Below are 19,270 nucleotides of genomic sequence, written 5' to 3'. Positions count from 1 at the left end.
GTCCCCACATAGATACACTTACCTCACAATGGCGTGGGGGACCCGCACAGGCGAACAAGCCGCTGCACATGAGGCAGGGAGAGTCGCATACAGGACGCACAGAATGGGGGTTAAGAAACCGCACAGCGTCCAGTGAGGTAGCCACCTCACCAATCATCCCTGCACCGAACAGGGATGGGTCGTTCACTGTGCCAGGAGCGTTACCTGGCTGAACGCTCGATGGCAGGCTGGAAAGCCACTGACGCACGACCTGCCACCAGGGGGATCAGCCCGAGACCCAGCCCGCATGATCCTCTTCATCCGAAGAACTAACGCTGACAAAAAGAACAGCTAAGTAAAGGTAGAGAGAAAACTCAAACAAAAAATCAAAAAAGAAGAAAGAGTCTGGGGCACAAAGCCCCAGCACAGAGAGAGCCAGCCACTCCTGACAAGCTAGACATTGAAACTGAGATATGGTTGCAGGAAGTAGGAGGGTATTGACTGAGGGGACCACCCCTTGAGGGTGGGATATGTTAAAAGCTTTAATGTTAACATATTCTGTTGCCTAGCTACTCCTTCGGAGCAAAGTCTAATACCCCATATGTGACGGATATGAAGAGGCGGCGACTGTCGGAGGACGTAAGAGAAAAACTATTTTCTTGGTGCCTGGCTTTGCAGACCTGTTCTTGGGGTTATTTGGGGTGCCGATTCAGAAAATTGCATCAGCTCTAGTTTCTTAGATAAACCTATAGTTTTAAGTCTGTTTTTGAAAAGATCTTGATATTAAACTTGTTCTTCTGTTACCTAGTGTGTGTTTTTGCATACAAGTTAGCAGATATAGTGAGCGTGTTTACATACTTCCAACTGTAATTTTACATCAGAAATATGGGATTCCAAAGTGTGGGTTATTAACTGTATTATAGTTATGATCGTATAGGTGGTGTGTGTGTGTGTGTGTGTGTGTGTGTGTGTGTGTGTGTGTGTATTTTGCCACTCATATGGCTTCATTTTTGCAGATCGAGCACTGTTGAGGTTAAGGCTACTTAATGATTGTGCTGCCCTTAAAGTGGAACTTCACTCTCCCAATCAACATTTTTACTCTTCATGCTGCTAGCATTAGTAATTACCTAGGAAAGTATAATATATTTACTTGTTTTAAACTTTTTTTTTTAATTTCTTCAGTTCTAGTTTCTAGTTTTACAAACTAGTTTCTAGTTTCAATGCCAAGGCAAATTATGTCATACATCCCAGGAGTCTTCAGGAGAACAGGAGAGGAGGAGGGGCTTTCTCAGCCAAACACACTCTCCAGCATGTACACTTGAGTTAAGGTCAGGAAGTAAATGAGACATGAAACATTTGCCCTAACATAAGATGGCCATGGCCAGAATTCCTAGGGGGGGGGGGGTTTAAAGAGATTTCTAACCAAAATAAAGCATGGAGACATGGATGGATGGGGGGAGATTGCTTTGAATATTAAAAATCAATTGAATCGAGTTTTTGGTTTGTGGTGCTCAGATGCAGTGAAGATCCACTTTAATCATCTTGACATATTTTGCTAAATTTATAGCCAGATTTTTGACGGCAACCGAAGTTAAGAGTGGTATATGGCATTTATGCTGCATCTCAAAAACTAGAGAAGGGAAAAAATGGTGCCATTTTTGGAATCAGAAGGTCAAATATACCAAAGAACAGCAAAACAGAAAATCTCTAGCAAAAAAGAAAACTAAAACAGAACTTTAAAGGTAGCACACCAATAAACTACTGTGTAAAAAATATATTGAGAATTTTTAAGTTACCAAAAAGATTAAAAACCCAAAAAAGGGCAAAGTAGTTGTACAATATAAGGAATAAAAACCCCAAAAAGGAAGAGTACCGTATATACTCGTGTATAAGCCAACTTTTTCAGCACAAATATTTATGCTGAAAAAGCCCCCTTCGGCTTTTACTCTTACCGCACTTTTTTGTCTGAGTCAGTGGCACAGCTGCGCCAGGCCAGCCTTTCAGTGAATGAGCTCGGCCCGGCTGCATGACGCACGTCACACTGTGGGAGGAGCAAGTGCTGGCGGCCGCGCTGCTTTGACTTCACTGAATCGCTCTTTATTTCTCATGCCATCAATAACTGGCCGTCCCTCTCAGGTTCAGGCAGCCAGTCCCTATGACGACAAACCACCAGCACCACCACCCTCCTCCTCCGCCAAATGCGGCATGGAAGGCGATGCCTCCCGGGATACGGAATATGCTAATCCCAGGGAGACCTCACCAGTAAAGCATGTCACTCTCATAATATAAATAAAAAATATATATATAAAAAAATATATATATATAAAATGTGTTTTCTATCCTCCCATACATGGTGTATGTATGCAGGGTGCAGTGATGTAGTCTTGGCAGCAATGCTCTCCAATGTCCTACAATTCCAAAGCCAACAAACCTAAACGGGGACCTTCACTCCTATAAAACACACACTATATTTTTATATTCTTCTCAATTTTTTACATATATTATATGGTACCGCTGTATAGAATTAATTATATTAAAAAAAAAAAATATATAACCATATACAAAATATAAAGAATATATGAATATATAATTGGTATCCATTTTTATTTTTGAAATTTACCAGTAGCTGCTGCATTTCCCACCCTAGGCTTATACTCAAGTCAATAAATTTTCCCAGTTTTTTGTGGTAAAATTAGGTGTCTCAGCTTATATTCGGGTCGGCCTATACTCGAGTATATACAGTAGTTGCACAATATACATTAGCATAATCTTATTACACACACTATATATCCACCGTCTTGATAAGTACAAAAAAAAAAATCAATAACCCCTTGATAAAATGTCAAAGGGGGGGGGGGGGGTCACTTTATTCTCTTTCAACATGTTTCCCAGGTCAAAGCCTGCTTCTTCAGGAAAATCAAGACTCCATATTTACTGTATCTGACAGCATGTACAACTAATTAAAAATAACAAGCAGGAAAGCCAAGCTCCATGGATGGTGGACTCAAGACCAATTACCTTAAAGGAGTTGTAAAGTCAGAAGGTTTTTTTATCTTAATGCAGTCTATGCAATAAAATAAAAAACCTGTGTGTAGCAGCCTCCCGAGCACCCCCTAATACTTACCTGTGACCCATCTCTGTCTAGCGATGTCCACAAGTCCCTCAGCCGTCTGGGACTCTCCCTCCTGATTGGCTGAGACACAGCCGTGCCGCCATTGGCTCCCAAAGCTGTCAAAGTCAGCCAATCAGGAAAGTGAGGGGCGGGTGCTCCCATAGCAAGCGGTTTGCTGTGGGGGCACCCGACAGTAGGAAGGGGTCAGGAACAGCGTAAAAAGGGACCCAAGAGGAGGATCAAGGCTGCCCTGTACAAAACTATTACATAGGGCAGGTAAGTATAACATGTTTTTTTTAGATAGATGGAACAAACATGAGAGTTTACAATCACTTTAGGGGGAAAAACCCTGCAATCACCCCAGAGATGTGTTTGAAACTTGGTAATGCTAATAGTGCTTATTATAAATATGCTTATTATAAACTTGGTTGCTAGCCCATCCCTCCATCTATTGGTGCTGCTGCACATTCCATATATTTCTTACACAGTAGTTTATTGGAGTGGTAAGTTTAAAGTCCTGTTTCGTTTTCTTTTTTGTTAGGGATTTTCTGTTTTGATGTATTGGATATGTAGGATGTGGTACCTGTATAGCCAAATTAGTTTGTGGGGTGATGAATGTGCCCCCACCCCCCCCCCCCCCCATATTGCTTTATTATAAACGGAAACAATCTCCAGCTTTTAGTGAAGTTTAGGGTGCCTTCACACTTGTGAATGCAACCTGCCTGGGATTATATGCAAAACCCCCCGCGATTAGCTGCAATAAGGAGCCCTATTGAAAGCAATGTATTCTGCCTGCGTCCTGGGCCAATCACTTGTATTTGAACGCTACATGAGCGATTACACGCAAGTGGCGCAATTAGCCGCAGGAGACAACAGCCTCCCATTAATTTCAATAGGGCTTCATCCTGCACAAAATAGTGTAAACCTCCGCTGGGGCGCTCGCATATTATTGCTTACATGAAGCATTCGCACGTGCGAATGCACCATTAAATAGTATGTTTGAACCAAGCTGGTCTAAACAAACTAACACGTTCACTACTAGACGTGCTCACTGTATAAACTGTATGTTGCCTTAGCCACATACAGCGCTGCGTTTTAGCAGGTGGACAGGAAGTTCCTGTCCTGCTCCCGGAAACATAACTGAGCCAGGCTGAGTGTTGCTCAGCCATTCACAGAGAGCTTTGCATTCTATGAATGAATATAAAGCATTCTCTTAATTGGCTGAGGTGGAGAGAAAGACAGATGGTCCAAACAAGCTATTTAAAACTTCACTAAAAGCTGAAGATCATCTTTAACCACTTTACCACCGGAGGATTTTGCTGTCTTCCGTCCAGGCCACTTTTTGCGATTCGGTGCTGTGCGACTTTAACTGACAATTGCGCGGTCGTGCGACGCCGTACCCAAACGAAATTTACGTCTTTTTTTCACAAACAGAGCTTTCTTTTGGTGGTATTTGATCACCTGTGCGATTTTTACTTTTTGCGCTATAAACAAAAAAATAGCGTTTATTTTGAAAAAATAACAATATTTTTAACATTTTTTTACATGAAATTCCCCCCAAAAAAGATGTAAAAACCAATTTTTTAAAAAATTTTTGGCCAATTTGTTTTCTGCTACCTAGGTTTGGTAAAAAAAAAAAAATCGCAATAAGCGTATTTTGATTGGTTTGCGCAAAAGTTATTGCGTTTACTAACAAAGGGAAAGATTTGTCATTTTTGGTGTTTTTTTTTTTAACGCGTAATGGCGGCGATCTGCGATTTTTTTTGTGGGACTGCGACATTGCGGCGGACAGATCGGACCCTTGACTGACATTTTTGACACTTTTGGGGGTACCAGTGACATTACTGCAGTAATCAGTGCTATATATATATATGCACTGTTACTGTAAAAATGACACTGGCAGGGAAGGGGTTAATTTTATTGGAGAGGGAGGGGTTAATGTATGCCTGGTGCTTACTGACGTGTAGGGGGGGAGGTGACTGTGTGAGTCATGGACAGATCGGATGTCCAGCTATGCTGAACAGTCCGATCTGTCACTCCCTGTCACTATGGAGATCCGCCCACTTGTGTTTACACAGGCGGGCGGATCTCCACACTAGATCCCCGGCGATCGGGGCAGAGCAGCGGCGATCGCCGCTGCTCCTCCCCTGGCCCGACTCCCGCTGTGAATGAAAACAGCGGGAGCGAGCCTCCGGCGGCGCGCAAGCGCCGCCCAGAAGGGGGAGTGTCTGACGACGTTAATACTACGTCGTCAGACGATAACGAACCACTTTGCCGCAGTAGTACTACCGTACTCGGTCGGCAAGTGGTTAAGACAATCTCCACGCCGAGCTATTGTGTTCCGATAGGGGGGACGCCCGCCGCTAGAACACACCGGTCAGTGTTCTCAGCTATTGGCTGCCAGCGCTGATTGGATGCTGATCGGCAGACCTTTTTCAGTAATGCCCCTTCGACAGAAGCCAGATGTTCGGCTGGCTTATGTCGGACCGGTTGCCGTACACATGGCCTGAATGTCAGCCACTTTCTTTTGAGCTGGCCGATACCACCCAATATTTGGCCTGTGTGTATCAGACTTAATTGATGAGGTTTATTTCAACAACGCACAAGCTCATCTTCCTCAGGGCGTAAGGGAGACAAGCCTGCAACTGGTCGAAATAAACCTGATCACTGAGTGTTCACTTTTCTAGCCCTGTGAGTCCTACCTTATCTTTTGGATGTTTTTAACGCGTACTGTTGGACAGGTCAATTCGGTTGGTCGCAGATTGGTCGGTAAGGAGAGCTTGGAAATCTTTTTGTCTTGTTATATGCATCGCCCTTCCAATGCTCCTTGCTGCAGAGACCAGTTACAGGTGTGGACAGTAACCAGTTGCTTTTGTTATAGACTATATTGACCAGGCAACGCACTGACATCTTTGCTGCCATTGTGCAATAGGCTGGATGTTCAGTGTGCCCCTGTGCCTTTAAGAAGGGGTGGGCTCCCTTCAGGTATATCTGTCCTACACCTGTCCATTAAATGCATGTGCTTCCATTGTTGTAGACTATCATAATTTAGAGTTAGGACCACAGATAATGGGGTGCCTTGACGGGGCTCTGTGGCTTACGCATGCATTTGCAAATGTGTGCAACTAAACCCCTGTTTTTAACGCGTACTGTTGGACAGGTAAATTCGGTTGGTCGCAGATTGGTTGGTAAGGAGAGCTTGGAAATCTTTTTGTCTTGTCTTCTCTTTTGGATTATACCTATTCAAAATTACAGTATAACATTTGTAGGATTGCATTTCATTATTTTATTGTCTAAAACCTTTATCACCTTTAAAAAATAGACTCTTCTTTATGACTAAATCATACACTGCCCTGGCTTAGAAAAAAGGAGCAGCCTTCAAGGTTCGTAAGGTTTTAAAATACATTTCTTAAAACATTTCTGTGAAAGACTTTCATATAAAAATCGATTCCCCATATCTGCTACCAGGCTCTACTTCAAGAAACTGCTTTCTGGCCTTTAAAAAAAGCATTTTGAGAACTGGCCATTCTGTTCCTTTCACAAGTGTTAGGAAATTGCATCTTTGAACAGATTCCATGATGAAATGTGTTCAGTGGAAATTTTGAAAACTTTCCAAATAAACTACTGTATAAATAAGTCTGATCTATTACACAGCATCAATCTTCTGCTCAGTTGCTTTTGCAACTACACATAACAGGTGAAATTGTGCTCAGATTCAATAGGCTGAAACTTCAGTATTAAATAAGGTACAATGCCTGAAGGCCTAGGCAGAACAGAAATTCCAGTCAAATGATCAAAACACAGAAATAACCATCAGTGTTATTGCACAACTCCTTTCTTTGACTCTAGCAAGAACGTCAAACTTGGCTTTGTTCCAAATTTTACACATCAGAGACCTATCTTGCCAACATTTGAGAGGCTGATGAGATCCTATAGCATTTAGCCATACTAAAGTGCACAATTTTATTATTTATGTATTTTTGTACAATAGAAAAAGTAGATGAAACAATTACTCTAATATTTAGCAGTAATGGACATAGGGTATCTAAATAGAACAATATTCTACAAAAAAAATTATAGGCAGTAGTTTAATGGAAGAAGAGACTTCTGCATGGTTTCTAATGGAAGAAGAGACTTTTGCATGGTTTCAACAAAAGTAAACTTTGGCCTCAAGATAAGGGTTGTGCTTATGGGTCAGGCCTCATTCACACAAGCAACCAGTCTGCATCCTGATCTGCGCACACTAAAGTGCAATCTGGGATGCGCATGGAGGTCTGTGCAACCGGCTGCCTGTGCATCCAGGGTGGCTGAAGATGGCCTCTCACTTGAATCAGCACATCCATGTGAATGATACCGTAGGCTGAAAATAAATGTCATGCTAGGTTTCATAACACTTAGTAACCATTGGTTTTTATTTTCTGGTTGTGCAACATCAAGTTTTAGACTCGGTTCACATTAGCGCGACTTGTCAGGCGACTTGTCAGCCTGACAAGTCGCGCACCGTCACGATCCATTGACTGCTACAGGACCCGTTCTAATAGGAGCGACACAAGTCGCTCCGACTTAGAAAAAGGGTCCTGTACTATTTCGGGGTGACCTCGGAGCGACTTGCATAGACTTCCATTATGTGAAGTCCCTGCAAGTCGCTCCGAAGTCGTGGTGCACGGGACTGACAAGTCGCCTCCCGAAGTCATACAGAGTCGTGTCGCCCCAGTGTGAACTGACTCTAAAAAGGTACTCTCTCACTTTTCTTCCTTCTCTTGGCAACACTAGAAGCAAACTAAAGTACTGCTTTTCTAGCAATCTAAAACAGGTTTTAGGGGGTGTTCCCGACTATCCAATCTCTAGTTGGATGGAACCGCAGTCTTGTACAAAATTACATTCCTACTTTTTAAAGCCTTATAACATATTTGAGACTTAAAAGATCAGGTCAGAAAGACCTGAAAATGTGAGATGGCCGATATTTAAGTCTATGTTCATATCTATGCAGGCTGTGCTTGATGCATTTTTCAGGCATGTTTCAAGTTTTTAAACCCTCGTTTTTCATGCGTTTTTGCATGCATTTTACTTTTCTCTTTAAACACACTGTATATAGCTGGATGCTAAGGAAGGCCCCTTGCCTGAAGGAAAAAAAAAAAAAAAAAAACTTTGGTGGGTCGGCATACTCAGATAAGGGTCTGGTATGGATTTTGGGGGGGACCCATGCCATTTTTTTTTTTTTATTTTGGCATGGGAGTTCCTCTTCAAATCCATACCAGACCCGAAGGGCCTGGTATGGACCTGAAGGGGGACCCCACGCTGTTTGTTTTCACAATTTTATTTTGCCAGCAATTTTTTTTTTTACATCCAGCTACCAGTGGGGAAACTCAGTGACAGCTGAGGACTCATCGGATGTTAAGGATGGGGCAGCCAGCTTCCCAGCCCGCTCCCTAGGAGGGGGAAAAAAAAAAAACGCAAAACACCTCAAAAACGCATCAAACGCAACATCTAGGTTTCTAGTGCGACTCCATTGAAGTCTATTACACGAAAAACGTGGAAAAAAAAGTCCCCGACTCTTTCCAAAAACGCACCGACTGCAAAATGCATTGATGTGAATGTATACCATAGGAAACCATGTTAAATGGACTGTAGCGAGTTTCTGGATGTTAGAGACCTTGCGCTGCTCCACCTTCCATTTGAAAATACCCCACAGATGCTAAATTGGGTTTAGGTCTGGAGACATTATTGGCCGCCAAAAAGTTTGGTTCATCTCTAACATATATATTGCACATTCACAACAGTCCCTGCCCTCAAGTAGCTTACAATTGAAGGTCCTCATCTCACATTCATACATACACATACTAGGGCCAATTTAGATAGAAGCCAATTAACCTACCAGCATGTTCTTGGTATGTGGGAGGAAAGCAGAATAACTGAAGGAAAACCACACAGGCACAAAGGGATTCAAACCGAGTGCGGCTAAGAGGAAGCGCTAACCACTTAGCCACTGTGCTGCCCACAATGAGGCAGCCTAGGTACTTGTGAAATTTAAAAACACTGCAAAGAGTGCAAATCCTTTTAACAATTTGGCACATTAGATTTCTTTCATGTTATCAGATTCCAAGTATAGCCACACTCTTTACAGTTGCAAAGGTATGGATGCAGGCATAAAAACAGATTAACAGTGTTTTGTATCCGCTTCTTAAAGTGGAAGTAATCTTTACTATAGTTTTCAATCAAGGAAGCTGCCACCTTTGGCCTCTGTTTATTCTTCAACTGCCATGGTGCTGTACATGTGATCAGTTATGACACCAGCCATTGGATGGTTTGACAGTTTGGTTTAGAACACAACCAATGTAACAGTTAGCATTGCTGGCAATGTAACTTTTTTTTTTTTTAAACTGTTAAAAATCGATGGGTTTACTTCTGCTTCAATAGTGGTAAAAGTTAACAAAATAAACCAAAAAATTGACCAAGGTAAATTAAACATGAGGACACACAAGCTACAACCATTTTTAGATATTGCTACATGAATGAAAATGACCAATTGTAGAATAGGATGTATTTGGCAAATAAATTACTGGATTTCTTACAGGAGTTTGGCCAGAGGCTATTAAAAATCACCACCCAAGTGATAACGGGCCGTTTTAAATAAGAAACAAAATATCATACACAACCAGAACTTCACGATGAAACTAACAATCAAAATGACTGATGTTCAAGTACCACTCATCTTCTTCCTCTAAAAATTTTTTTTTTTTTCTTCTGGAAGCTGGTACTTTGTGTGACAGGCACCTGTTCCCATCTCGGCAATTCTTGCCTAGACGAGAATTACCTCAGCTTGGCCTGCTTCAGGCAAGCCACATAAATTCACAGGGATAGAGATCAGGACACAGAAAAGATTCTGTTTGACTTACCTGTAATAACTGACTCCTGTGGCTTCATGTTATGCGAGCCAACATTTTTACATGACCTAATGCCATCATCCTACTGTAGAATTTCCTACAATTTGGAATTCATTACTCCAGAAGCCACAGACGTTATACTTGCTCCACTATGTGTTTATAGCCAGAATGAAGTTATAGTACATCTAAAATAAAACTTTTTAGTGGTGGTTTTAGTGGTGAAGGGATAACAACTGTCAGGGTTTTTTTTAGCTTTTTGTCTGCCAAATTTTGCTTTTAAGCGTTACACTTTTTGCTTCATATGCCCATAGAACATTGTTCCACTAGAGCTGGGCAGCATTTTTTTTCCAACAATATTATTCTTGTTAATTGTTTTAGTTTTCTTTTTGACCCATTACAAACAAAGGCGTTATCAAATTCAGAAGAGGTCTGCGGATCCTTAGCTGTTGAGATCTTTAGTATCCATTTTCACACTGTATAGTAGAGCTGCACGATGATTATAAAAATTGTGATCTCGATTTAACCACCCTAACGATCTTAATCTGGCACTTCCATGATTCATGTAAGTGCAGAGCAGTTTCGTGCTCACAGGAGAAAAAAAAAAAAAAAGACGGCAAAGCATCACATCATTGCTCAGCGCTGAGAGATAAAGAGAAACACTATCATTTTGTTCTTTTAGGTCAAAGGGATGAACTTCCGTTTGTAAATGAGGTCAGTTTACCAACTAAAGACTAAGCCTTTTTCTAACATTTGTTGCTTACAAGTTAAAATCCGTATTTTTTGCTGGAAAATTACTTAGAACCCCCAAACATTATATGATGGGTTAAGGACCTTCTACGGCCCTGTCCAGCTCTCCTGGAATCTCCTCCATGCCCTTGAGACTGTGCTGGGCGAGACAGTAAACCTTCTGGCAATGGCACGTAGTGATGTGCCATCCTAGAGCAGCTGGACTACCTGTGCAACCTCTATAGGGTCCAGGTATCCCCTCATACTACCAGTAGTGACACTGACCCTAGCAAAACTAGGTAAAAACAGTCAGAAAAGAGAAGTAGGGGAAAAAAAGCCAGTGGACCCCATTCCCGTTTTGCAGGTGGTCTCATTGTTGCCCATCTAGTTAGTGCACCTGTTAATTTCAGTATCACCAAAGTAGCTGAAACTGATTACCAACCCCCTCTGCTACTTAACTGGCCAGATCAATAACCCAGGAGTTCAATTGACTTGAGGCTATACTCTGATTAAAAAATGTTCCTTTAACTTTTTGATTTTTTTTTTTTTTAATCAAGTCTATTATTTTTGGCAACAACATAGTGTGGGTGGATTTCTGCCAGTCACAGACAGTCACGCCCCTCCAGCCTGTGTCTTAGAATAATTGGGAGGTGAAGCCTCTATCAATCTACATGTAATATCCCACCTCCCATTGTGTTTAGCTAGTTAGTAGGCATGGAGGAGGGAGGGAGTGAGCTGTCATTTACCACTGTGTATACACCCACATATGTGACTCTATAGTCACATGGGCTGCTCAGATGTGATAGGGAGGAAATGTTCAGCATAGAAACTCATTGAAAACTGAGCATGTGCAAAGTTGCCACCACAGCTGCTAAATCCCTAGCTGAATTGGGGACATGAATAGAAGGTGGAGATAGAGAACAGCAGGATGAACCAGTTTCTTTGCAGAATACAGTATGAACAGCATGTAATACATCATGAATTGGTAGTTTATGATGTTGGTTTAGTGACACTTAAATGGTAAGAGAATGAACCAAGAAGGGTGCTGGCAATGCATGCATGCAGACACTACATAGAGAAGAAATACACGACAGCTGAGGTTCCCACTTTCTCTACCACTGCAAGCTCAACATACTGAACCCCTTTCCTCCTTTTACATTGTCCATCATCATAAGCATCTAAACAGCTTTAGCCTTTCAATCAGTTTAAAATTAATCTGTTCAGCAGCAATATTATACAATTAGGACATACATTTACATTACAGTGAAACAGTTGTTAAATTAACCCAGAATGTGTTAAAGATTTGTCTTATGTGTAATGGGTAGTTATGGTACAAATTGCTCTCCAAAAACTGATCTTATTACCTTCCCCTAAGAAACCCAAAACAGAAAATATACCTCAAATAGACGTAGATCAGCAGGAACCCGGTCTCCAACTGACAAGCAGACAGTGTCTCCCGGCACCAATTCCCTGGCAAGGGTGTGCTCCAGTCTCCCCTCTCTTATACTGGAAAAAATATGAAATGTATATGTTCAAGTATCCAACATCTTGCTACAACCACTTAACTAGGACAGTTATAATACAACAGCATAATATTTCCTGGACCTACAGAAATAAAGAAAAAGCAACACTTTCACTAAAATCATACAGCAGAGTTTTAAAGCCACCTTATAGGACAGTTCAAGGCCAAATGTAAACTACAAAATACAATAAACACAAATTCCATAGCGTTTTAAAGCAGAACTCAAGCTTTTGATATACTTAACATAGTTTGTTTGTGTTAGCTTGGCCCAAACTAACTATGTCCCTCACTAACATCTGACTTAGAGGAAGCTTTGTATTCATTGCTAGAATACATTGCTTACATCGCTAAGCGCCGATCAGATAGACTCTACAAAAAAAAAAAAGAAGGATAACCTTACCAGTGACATTCTGGTGGTACCAGTTTGCTTAGTTCTGCCAAGGACTTCTCTGACCGGTACTCCTAAATGACAAGGAAGTATTATAGAAAAGTATTAAATGTTCTGTATATATATTTTCAATTACATCAAATTTTAAAGTTAAACAGTCATTATTTATGAAGTATAGATATTCTTAGTCAACTGTTAAGGAGAGGAGCCTGTGCAATGGTACAAGACTAAAGGCAAGGCTTGAGTTCAACATTAAAATATGGTAGCCATTTTTACTGTAAAGCTGAACTCTAGAATTTACCTATTTTTTACATTTATATTTGCCCAGCTTGGTTAACTGTAATAAGAAAGTCACTCGCTTTGCATTATTGAGAAAACGTCTTGCATTCTTATCAATGCATACAAAGCATCTCTGATTGGACGAGGGGAAGAGGAGGAGAGCTGTGGCCGATGATGCCACAATCTACCTTTGTACAGTCAGAGAATGCCCTGTGTTCACCGAAAAGTATACAACACACTTTCTGAATGGAGAAGGAACCTGCAAATGTAAGCAGTGCTCAAACCACACATGTGAGGTATCGCAATCATTACAGCGAGAGCAATAATTCTAGCTCTAAACAGGTAACCTTTTTTTAAAGTGTCGCCTATGGAGATTTTTTTTTTTTTTTTTTTTTTTTTTGGTACCGTAATATTTTAGCCATTCCACAAGTGTGCGCAATTTTAAAGCATGACATGTCAGGTATCCAATTACTCAGTGCAACAATATCTTTCACATTATACCAAAAAATTGGGCTAAATTTAATGTTCTGTTTTTTCTTTTTACAGACAGACAGATCTATCTATACACATACAAATAGCTTACAAACATACATAACATACACACACACACACACACACACACACACATACATTATATATCCACATGCATACATACACACCAGTGGGCAAAATACATTTTTGATCCCCTGCAGATTTTGTAGGTTTGCCCACTTACAGAGAAATGAAGGGTCTATAATTTTTATCATAGGTGTATTCTAAATAATAAAAACAAAATAACCAAAAATGCAGTAAAAACACATGATACAAATGTTATAAATAGAGTTGCAGTTCGGCGAGTAAAATAAGTATTTGATCCCCTACCAACCAACAAGAATTTTGGCTCCCACAGACTGCCATTGTGTGCTCATGCGGTGCACAAATTCGTTCGGTCAATTTTAGAAGAAGCTCCGAACGACAACTCGTTATGTGCATAAAAGATACTTGTCCACAGAATCTTTCTTTCTTCAATTCATCATGGGCAAGACCAAGGAGCTGTCAAAGAACGTCAGGGACAAGATTGTAGACCTGAAAAAGGCTGGAATCGGCTACAAGCCTATCAGCAAGAAGCTTGGTGAGAAGGAGACAACTGTTGGAGTGATTATTCGCAAATGGAAGAAATACAAAATAACCATCATTTACCCTCGGTCTGGAGCTCCTTGCAAGATTTTGCCCCATAGGGTAAGGATGATTATGAGAAAAGTAAGGGATCAGCCCAGAACTACAAGGGAGGAGCTTGTAAAATGAGCTCAAGACAGTTGGGACCACAGTCACCAAACAAACCATCAATAACACAATACTGGCCATGGATTTAAATCCTACAGCGCCCACAAGGTCCTCCTCCTCAAGAAGGCACATGTACAGGCCCATCTGAAGTTTTCCCATGAACATCTAAAGGATTCAGAGAAGGATTGGGAGAAAGTGCTGTGTTTAGATGAGACCATAATTGAGCTCTTTGACAATAACTTGACTCGCCGTGTTTGGAGGAAGCAAAATGCTGACTATGACCCTAGGAACACCATTCCTAAAGTCAAGCACAGAGGTGAAACATTATGCTTTAGGGGCTGTTTCTCTGCTGAAGGTACAGGCCGACGATCTGTAAAGATGTGTACAAACCTGGTAAACCACTACGAGAAACATCTTACCTCTGTGCTTGCCAACAAGGGTTTCTCCATCAAGTACCAAGTCAAGTTTTGCTTGGGGATTAAATACTTAATTAACTGAACTACAACTCAATTTACAACATTTGTATTATGTGTTTTTTCTGGATTTTTGGTTGATATTCTGTCTTGATCATACACCTATCAAAAAAAACTATAGACCCTTCGCATTTCTTTTAGTTAATTCTAATTATTTTCCCACTGTATGTACAAAAGCACTATAGTTAAACAAGCAGACAACAGTTACAACAGGAAGGGTTGTGAATAGCACAACTTTTCGGTTAAAACTTAGAAAGCAGGTCCCATGCTGACGGGTTTCTGGGGCAATCCAAATGTGGCACGCCTGGTCATGTGACATGCAGCAGTTCCACGCTGTGGGTACCAATGTCAACAGAGCCCTTAATCCGAGTTCCCCCTCTTGCTTTAGGCCACATGATATGAACAGGAGAACCACAGGACCTGCTGTTGGCAGCTGACAGGCAAGTTTCTGACTTTCACAGTCCCACTACCCCTGCTAATGCCTGTGTTTCATTAAAACTGACCTAACTGCAGTTTTTACAAGAATAAGGCTCCATGTACACGGGACGTTGTTAAAAGTCCCTTGAATGCTGGAATTTTTTTTTTTATTTTTACAACGTTTAAAACGTCCGTTGTGTCGCGTTTGCACTCGCGTTTAGCGGGCGTTTGCGTTTAAAACCGTTCCTAGAGGTCAAAAAAAAAAAAAACATTCCCCTTTAAAATGGAAAAACGCCCAACTGCGCCTAAACGGCCATTTACAACATCCCGTGTACATGGAGCCAAAAAAATCATTCACCTTTAAAATATAAAAACGCAAGCACCAAGCGCGGGTCATCGCGTTCGGCCGCGTTTTTGCGTTTGAAACGCCGGGAAACACACGTTCGAGCGCAAATAATTGCGTTCCAAAAAACGTCCCTGAACTCAACTGCCTGCAAATGACTGTAAATGACCCTGTGTACATGGACAGATAAGATAAAATGTAGATGGGTTCAGGGGGCTTCTGAAAAAAACGCCCAACTGCTCCTAAACGGCCATTTACAACGTCCCATGTACATGGAGCCTAAAGCTTGTGCTCTCGGTTTCTGACAACATGAACCAAAGCTACCTAATCTTTTTCACAGAAGGTTGCTTTATTTTTTAAAACTACCATTTGCTCAGATTTTCCACAGAAGGTTGAAATGGTTTGGACAGATCTCATTTCTCAATAATCTCTAGAAAAAAAGTCAAACAATTATATAATCATATTTGTACCATATAACATCAGCTGCATGAGGATTATAACCACCTATGCACACAGGCCATGATATTAAAGCCGAACTGTAAAAAAAAAAACACACCACCTTTCCCTACTGAAACGACTGAAATCTACTCTGGAAGGGTGCTTTTTTTTTTTTTTTCTGGGTAATGCACATCGCATATCCCAGAAGGCATAGGCTTCCGGGCAGACCTGTTGCAGGTCATCAGCGGACCGGCTGCATGAACCTGGAAGAGACAGCTGGTTTCCATAGATGCCAGAGAAAAAAAAAACAATGGCATGAGACCCCGTGTGTGTAAGCGGAGTGCTGAATCATAGTACAACAATGCTGGATTAGTTGGGTGGGTGAGTATGTGAATTGGGGATAAAAGTTAACAAAAAAAAACTATGCAGTTACACAGGGGAAAATCACTTCCTATTTAACGGGGAACTTCACCTAAAAAGGGGAAGTTGTTTGCATTTTCTATAACCCCCCACCACCACATTTTGCCACCTTCTTGGAGGAGGGGGGGGGGGGGGCAGGTACCTGGTTTTGGCAGTATTTGTAGCTGACTTACTTAGTCTAATGCCCCGTACACACGTGCAGATTATCTGCAGACTTTTGTCTGCAGACTTACCTTTTCTATGTAGTGCAAGGGCCTGCCGGATTGCATACAAATTGAAAGTGTTTAGGTTTGACCTCATATTATATGGTTTTGGTAAGTCTGCAGACAAAAGTCTGCAGATAATCTGCACGTGTGTATGGGGCATTAGTTACCACTTACAGCAGAAGTAATATGATTAAACTGTCATATTGCAGGCACTAAGCAAATATTTCATAGCATGAATACACAGGAAAAAGGCATCTTACCTGAACAAAGGCAACTGTGACGACAATAAGTATTGCCTGCCAAAATAAAATACAAGGTTAAGCTATATAAACCTCAGTGATTAGCTGTGGCAATGGCAGGATTAACCAACGTCACTTGAAATTCCTGTAACATGCTGAAAATGAATGAACTTTTCTAATGATAGCAGATTACCACTTTAAAACCAGAAGAGAAGCCAAAACTCTTTTTAAAATTTAAATGTATAGAGGTTATTCAAACATGTCTATTTAACTACATACTAGTATTTTGCCAAAAACTCTATTACAGCTATACAGGGAGGTCATTAATTTGCCCTAATTAAGCCAATTAAAATGGAGCATGTTTTTCAAATCATAGTAGTACGAGCTTTCTCTGCCGAGTTCTTTATCAGACATCAGTACCACCAGGTTCTGCTCCAGGCACTTTTAGCGAGCTTGAATACAAAGCTGCACAAAGAGCACCTCGAAATAATGCAAATGTAATCAAAAATATACCATTACTTCATCACAACACACATACATTTCTAACATTTTTTTTTGTCACTTTCATGCCCGCTAACGCTGCAATAAATCACACAATGAAATAATTTGAATGTAAGAGAACAAAGTGTAAGAAAATGTTGATTCCTGAATATTCATTAGCCCGTCCAGAAATAACGGCTGAACAATCGTGAAGCGCTTTGACAAATGGCACAGAAGTACGATTCCTTGCTTAGCTGAATAGCTAATAAATAAGCCGAGGCCGGGAAACCACAGTAGTCATTACAGCGTGCTCAGGGAGACTCAAAACACTTTAGGGACAAAATGTTTTCTGCAAGTTTTCACAAGAAATTGGCCATGTCCTCAGAAAAAGATTGCTGCAGGCTTATAAAAGATGTGCAATTATTTAGAGAACAGGCAAGGGTCCAATCTTTTTTTAAAATCAGACAAAAAAACACTCATCTATGATTAGCTGAGAGTAGGTGTGCTGTCATTGTTCATCACACCTACTGAAAATGAGGGGTGTTTGGCTATCAAGTTGGTTCGGTGGGATAAACATGTTCAGCGGCGTTGACTTGAATCAAGAGTTCAAATCAGAAGTTGATTTTGCTGGATCTTGGTCAGTGTTGGATCTCGGTTCTTGGCCAGTGACTAATAAAATATTAATGTTAAAGAGCATGAGAACCAGAAAACTAGCATTTTCAAAAGGAAAGTTAACCAATGACAGCCTATACTCTCAGCACAGATTGCCTACAAATCGTACTTATTTCTGGGTAGGTGTAGTTAATCATGTGCTTTTCTGGGTAGATGTTATTTGTGCTTATTTTTCCATTTTAAAAAAAAAAAAAAAAAAAAAAAACACAAGAAACAGCTAATATTACCAATGTCATTAAAACAGTACTCAGAGGATTCATAGATCACTTACCACGGTGATACTGACGGCATCATCAAACTGATGCATTAAAATGCTGATGACAGCAGAGGCCAGGAGGAGCATAAGAAGTGGATTTTTAAACTGGAAAAACAAACAGATAAATTAGTGGTGGTACTGAAATTCTTTTTAATAGTGTATTTCCAGCAAAGTTTAAAGGGAACCTCTGGGGGGGGGGTTCTAATAAAATAAACCAAAAAAAATTACCACATTTCATCTTACACCCTGAATACCTGTGCAATGTATTTCTTCCACAAAGGTTCATCTTCACCAATATCAAATTCATTCCATCCATGGGAGGTTCGCCTATGACACACTTCGGCATTGTTTAAACCACTCTGAAGTTCAGCCTGCAAAGTAAGCCCACACAAACATTAATTTTTTTTTACATTGCCTAGTGTATAATTCTAATTTAAAAAAAGTATCAAAGAAGAAAATGAGCAGGGCTGTTAAGGTTTTCAAAATGAAAATGATCTCAAATCCGGAATCTATTCAAAACATGTCAAGCCAGAACTTTGAGTTTACGCACCTCGATATCGCACCATAGCCAAAACACCGCTACAGCGCAGCTCTCTTGTTCTGGGGGGGCGTCCATGGACATCCTCCCAAAACATCACTCCCGCATGCCCCCTGGGGTGCACATTGGCCGCGCTCTGACCATGGTGTTCTTTGGTCACAGCTGATCACAGATCGAGGTGAAGGGCCAATCACAACAGCCCTGTACCACATGATCAGCTGTGTCCAATCACAGCTGACCACATGTAAATGAACTTGTCCCCAGCAGTCCTGCCTCACCAGCGCCCAGCAGTAAAGAAGTAAATAATGTGATTTTTGACTTACCGGAAAATCCATTTCTCTGATTTTTATTGACGGACACAGCTTCTGATCTTCTTAACCATTGGGTTATACTGCCCACTACAGGAGTAAGACACTAGGCAGCAAAAAAGTCTGGCTACGCCTATGGGCAGTCGCAGAGGGTAGCCTCCCTCTCTCGGTTCTAGGTACTCCATTTAGTTACAAGCAGTGTCAGAAGAATTACAACTCCACAGAGGGGTGGGTGCTGTGTCGGTCAATGAACATCAGAGAAATGGATTTTATGTTAAGTCAAAAATCCCATTTTCTTTCGTTCATTGACAGACGCAGCTCCTGATT

At 41.0% G+C, this 19,270-nt stretch overlaps 1 protein-coding gene across 2 annotated transcripts in view; it reads right to left on the bottom strand.

Annotated features, from left to right (window-relative positions):
- The window catches only part of ATP2C1 (ATPase secretory pathway Ca2+ transporting 1), a 235,461-nt gene that overhangs the window by 116,872 nt on the left and 99,319 nt on the right, over positions 1-19,270 (bottom strand). For both annotated transcript variants that reach the window (XM_082258061.1, XM_082258060.1), the window contains exons 3-7: positions 18,352-18,468; positions 18,113-18,202; positions 16,711-16,746; positions 12,624-12,685; positions 12,099-12,207 (exon numbers count right to left, since the gene is read on the bottom strand). In XM_082258061.1, the coding sequence (XP_082114187.1) occupies positions 12,099-12,207; positions 12,624-12,685; positions 16,711-16,746; positions 18,113-18,202; positions 18,352-18,468 (414 nt within the window). The remainder of the gene's footprint in view (positions 1-12,098; positions 12,208-12,623; positions 12,686-16,710; positions 16,747-18,112; positions 18,203-18,351; positions 18,469-19,270) is intronic.

The sequence above is a fragment of the Pelophylax lessonae genome (genome assembly GCF_965119305.1).
Source record: "Pelophylax lessonae genome assembly, chromosome: 5".
Lineage (NCBI taxonomy): Eukaryota > Metazoa > Chordata > Amphibia > Anura > Ranidae > Pelophylax > Pelophylax lessonae.
This window is presented reverse-complemented; position numbering and strand designations above follow the sequence as displayed.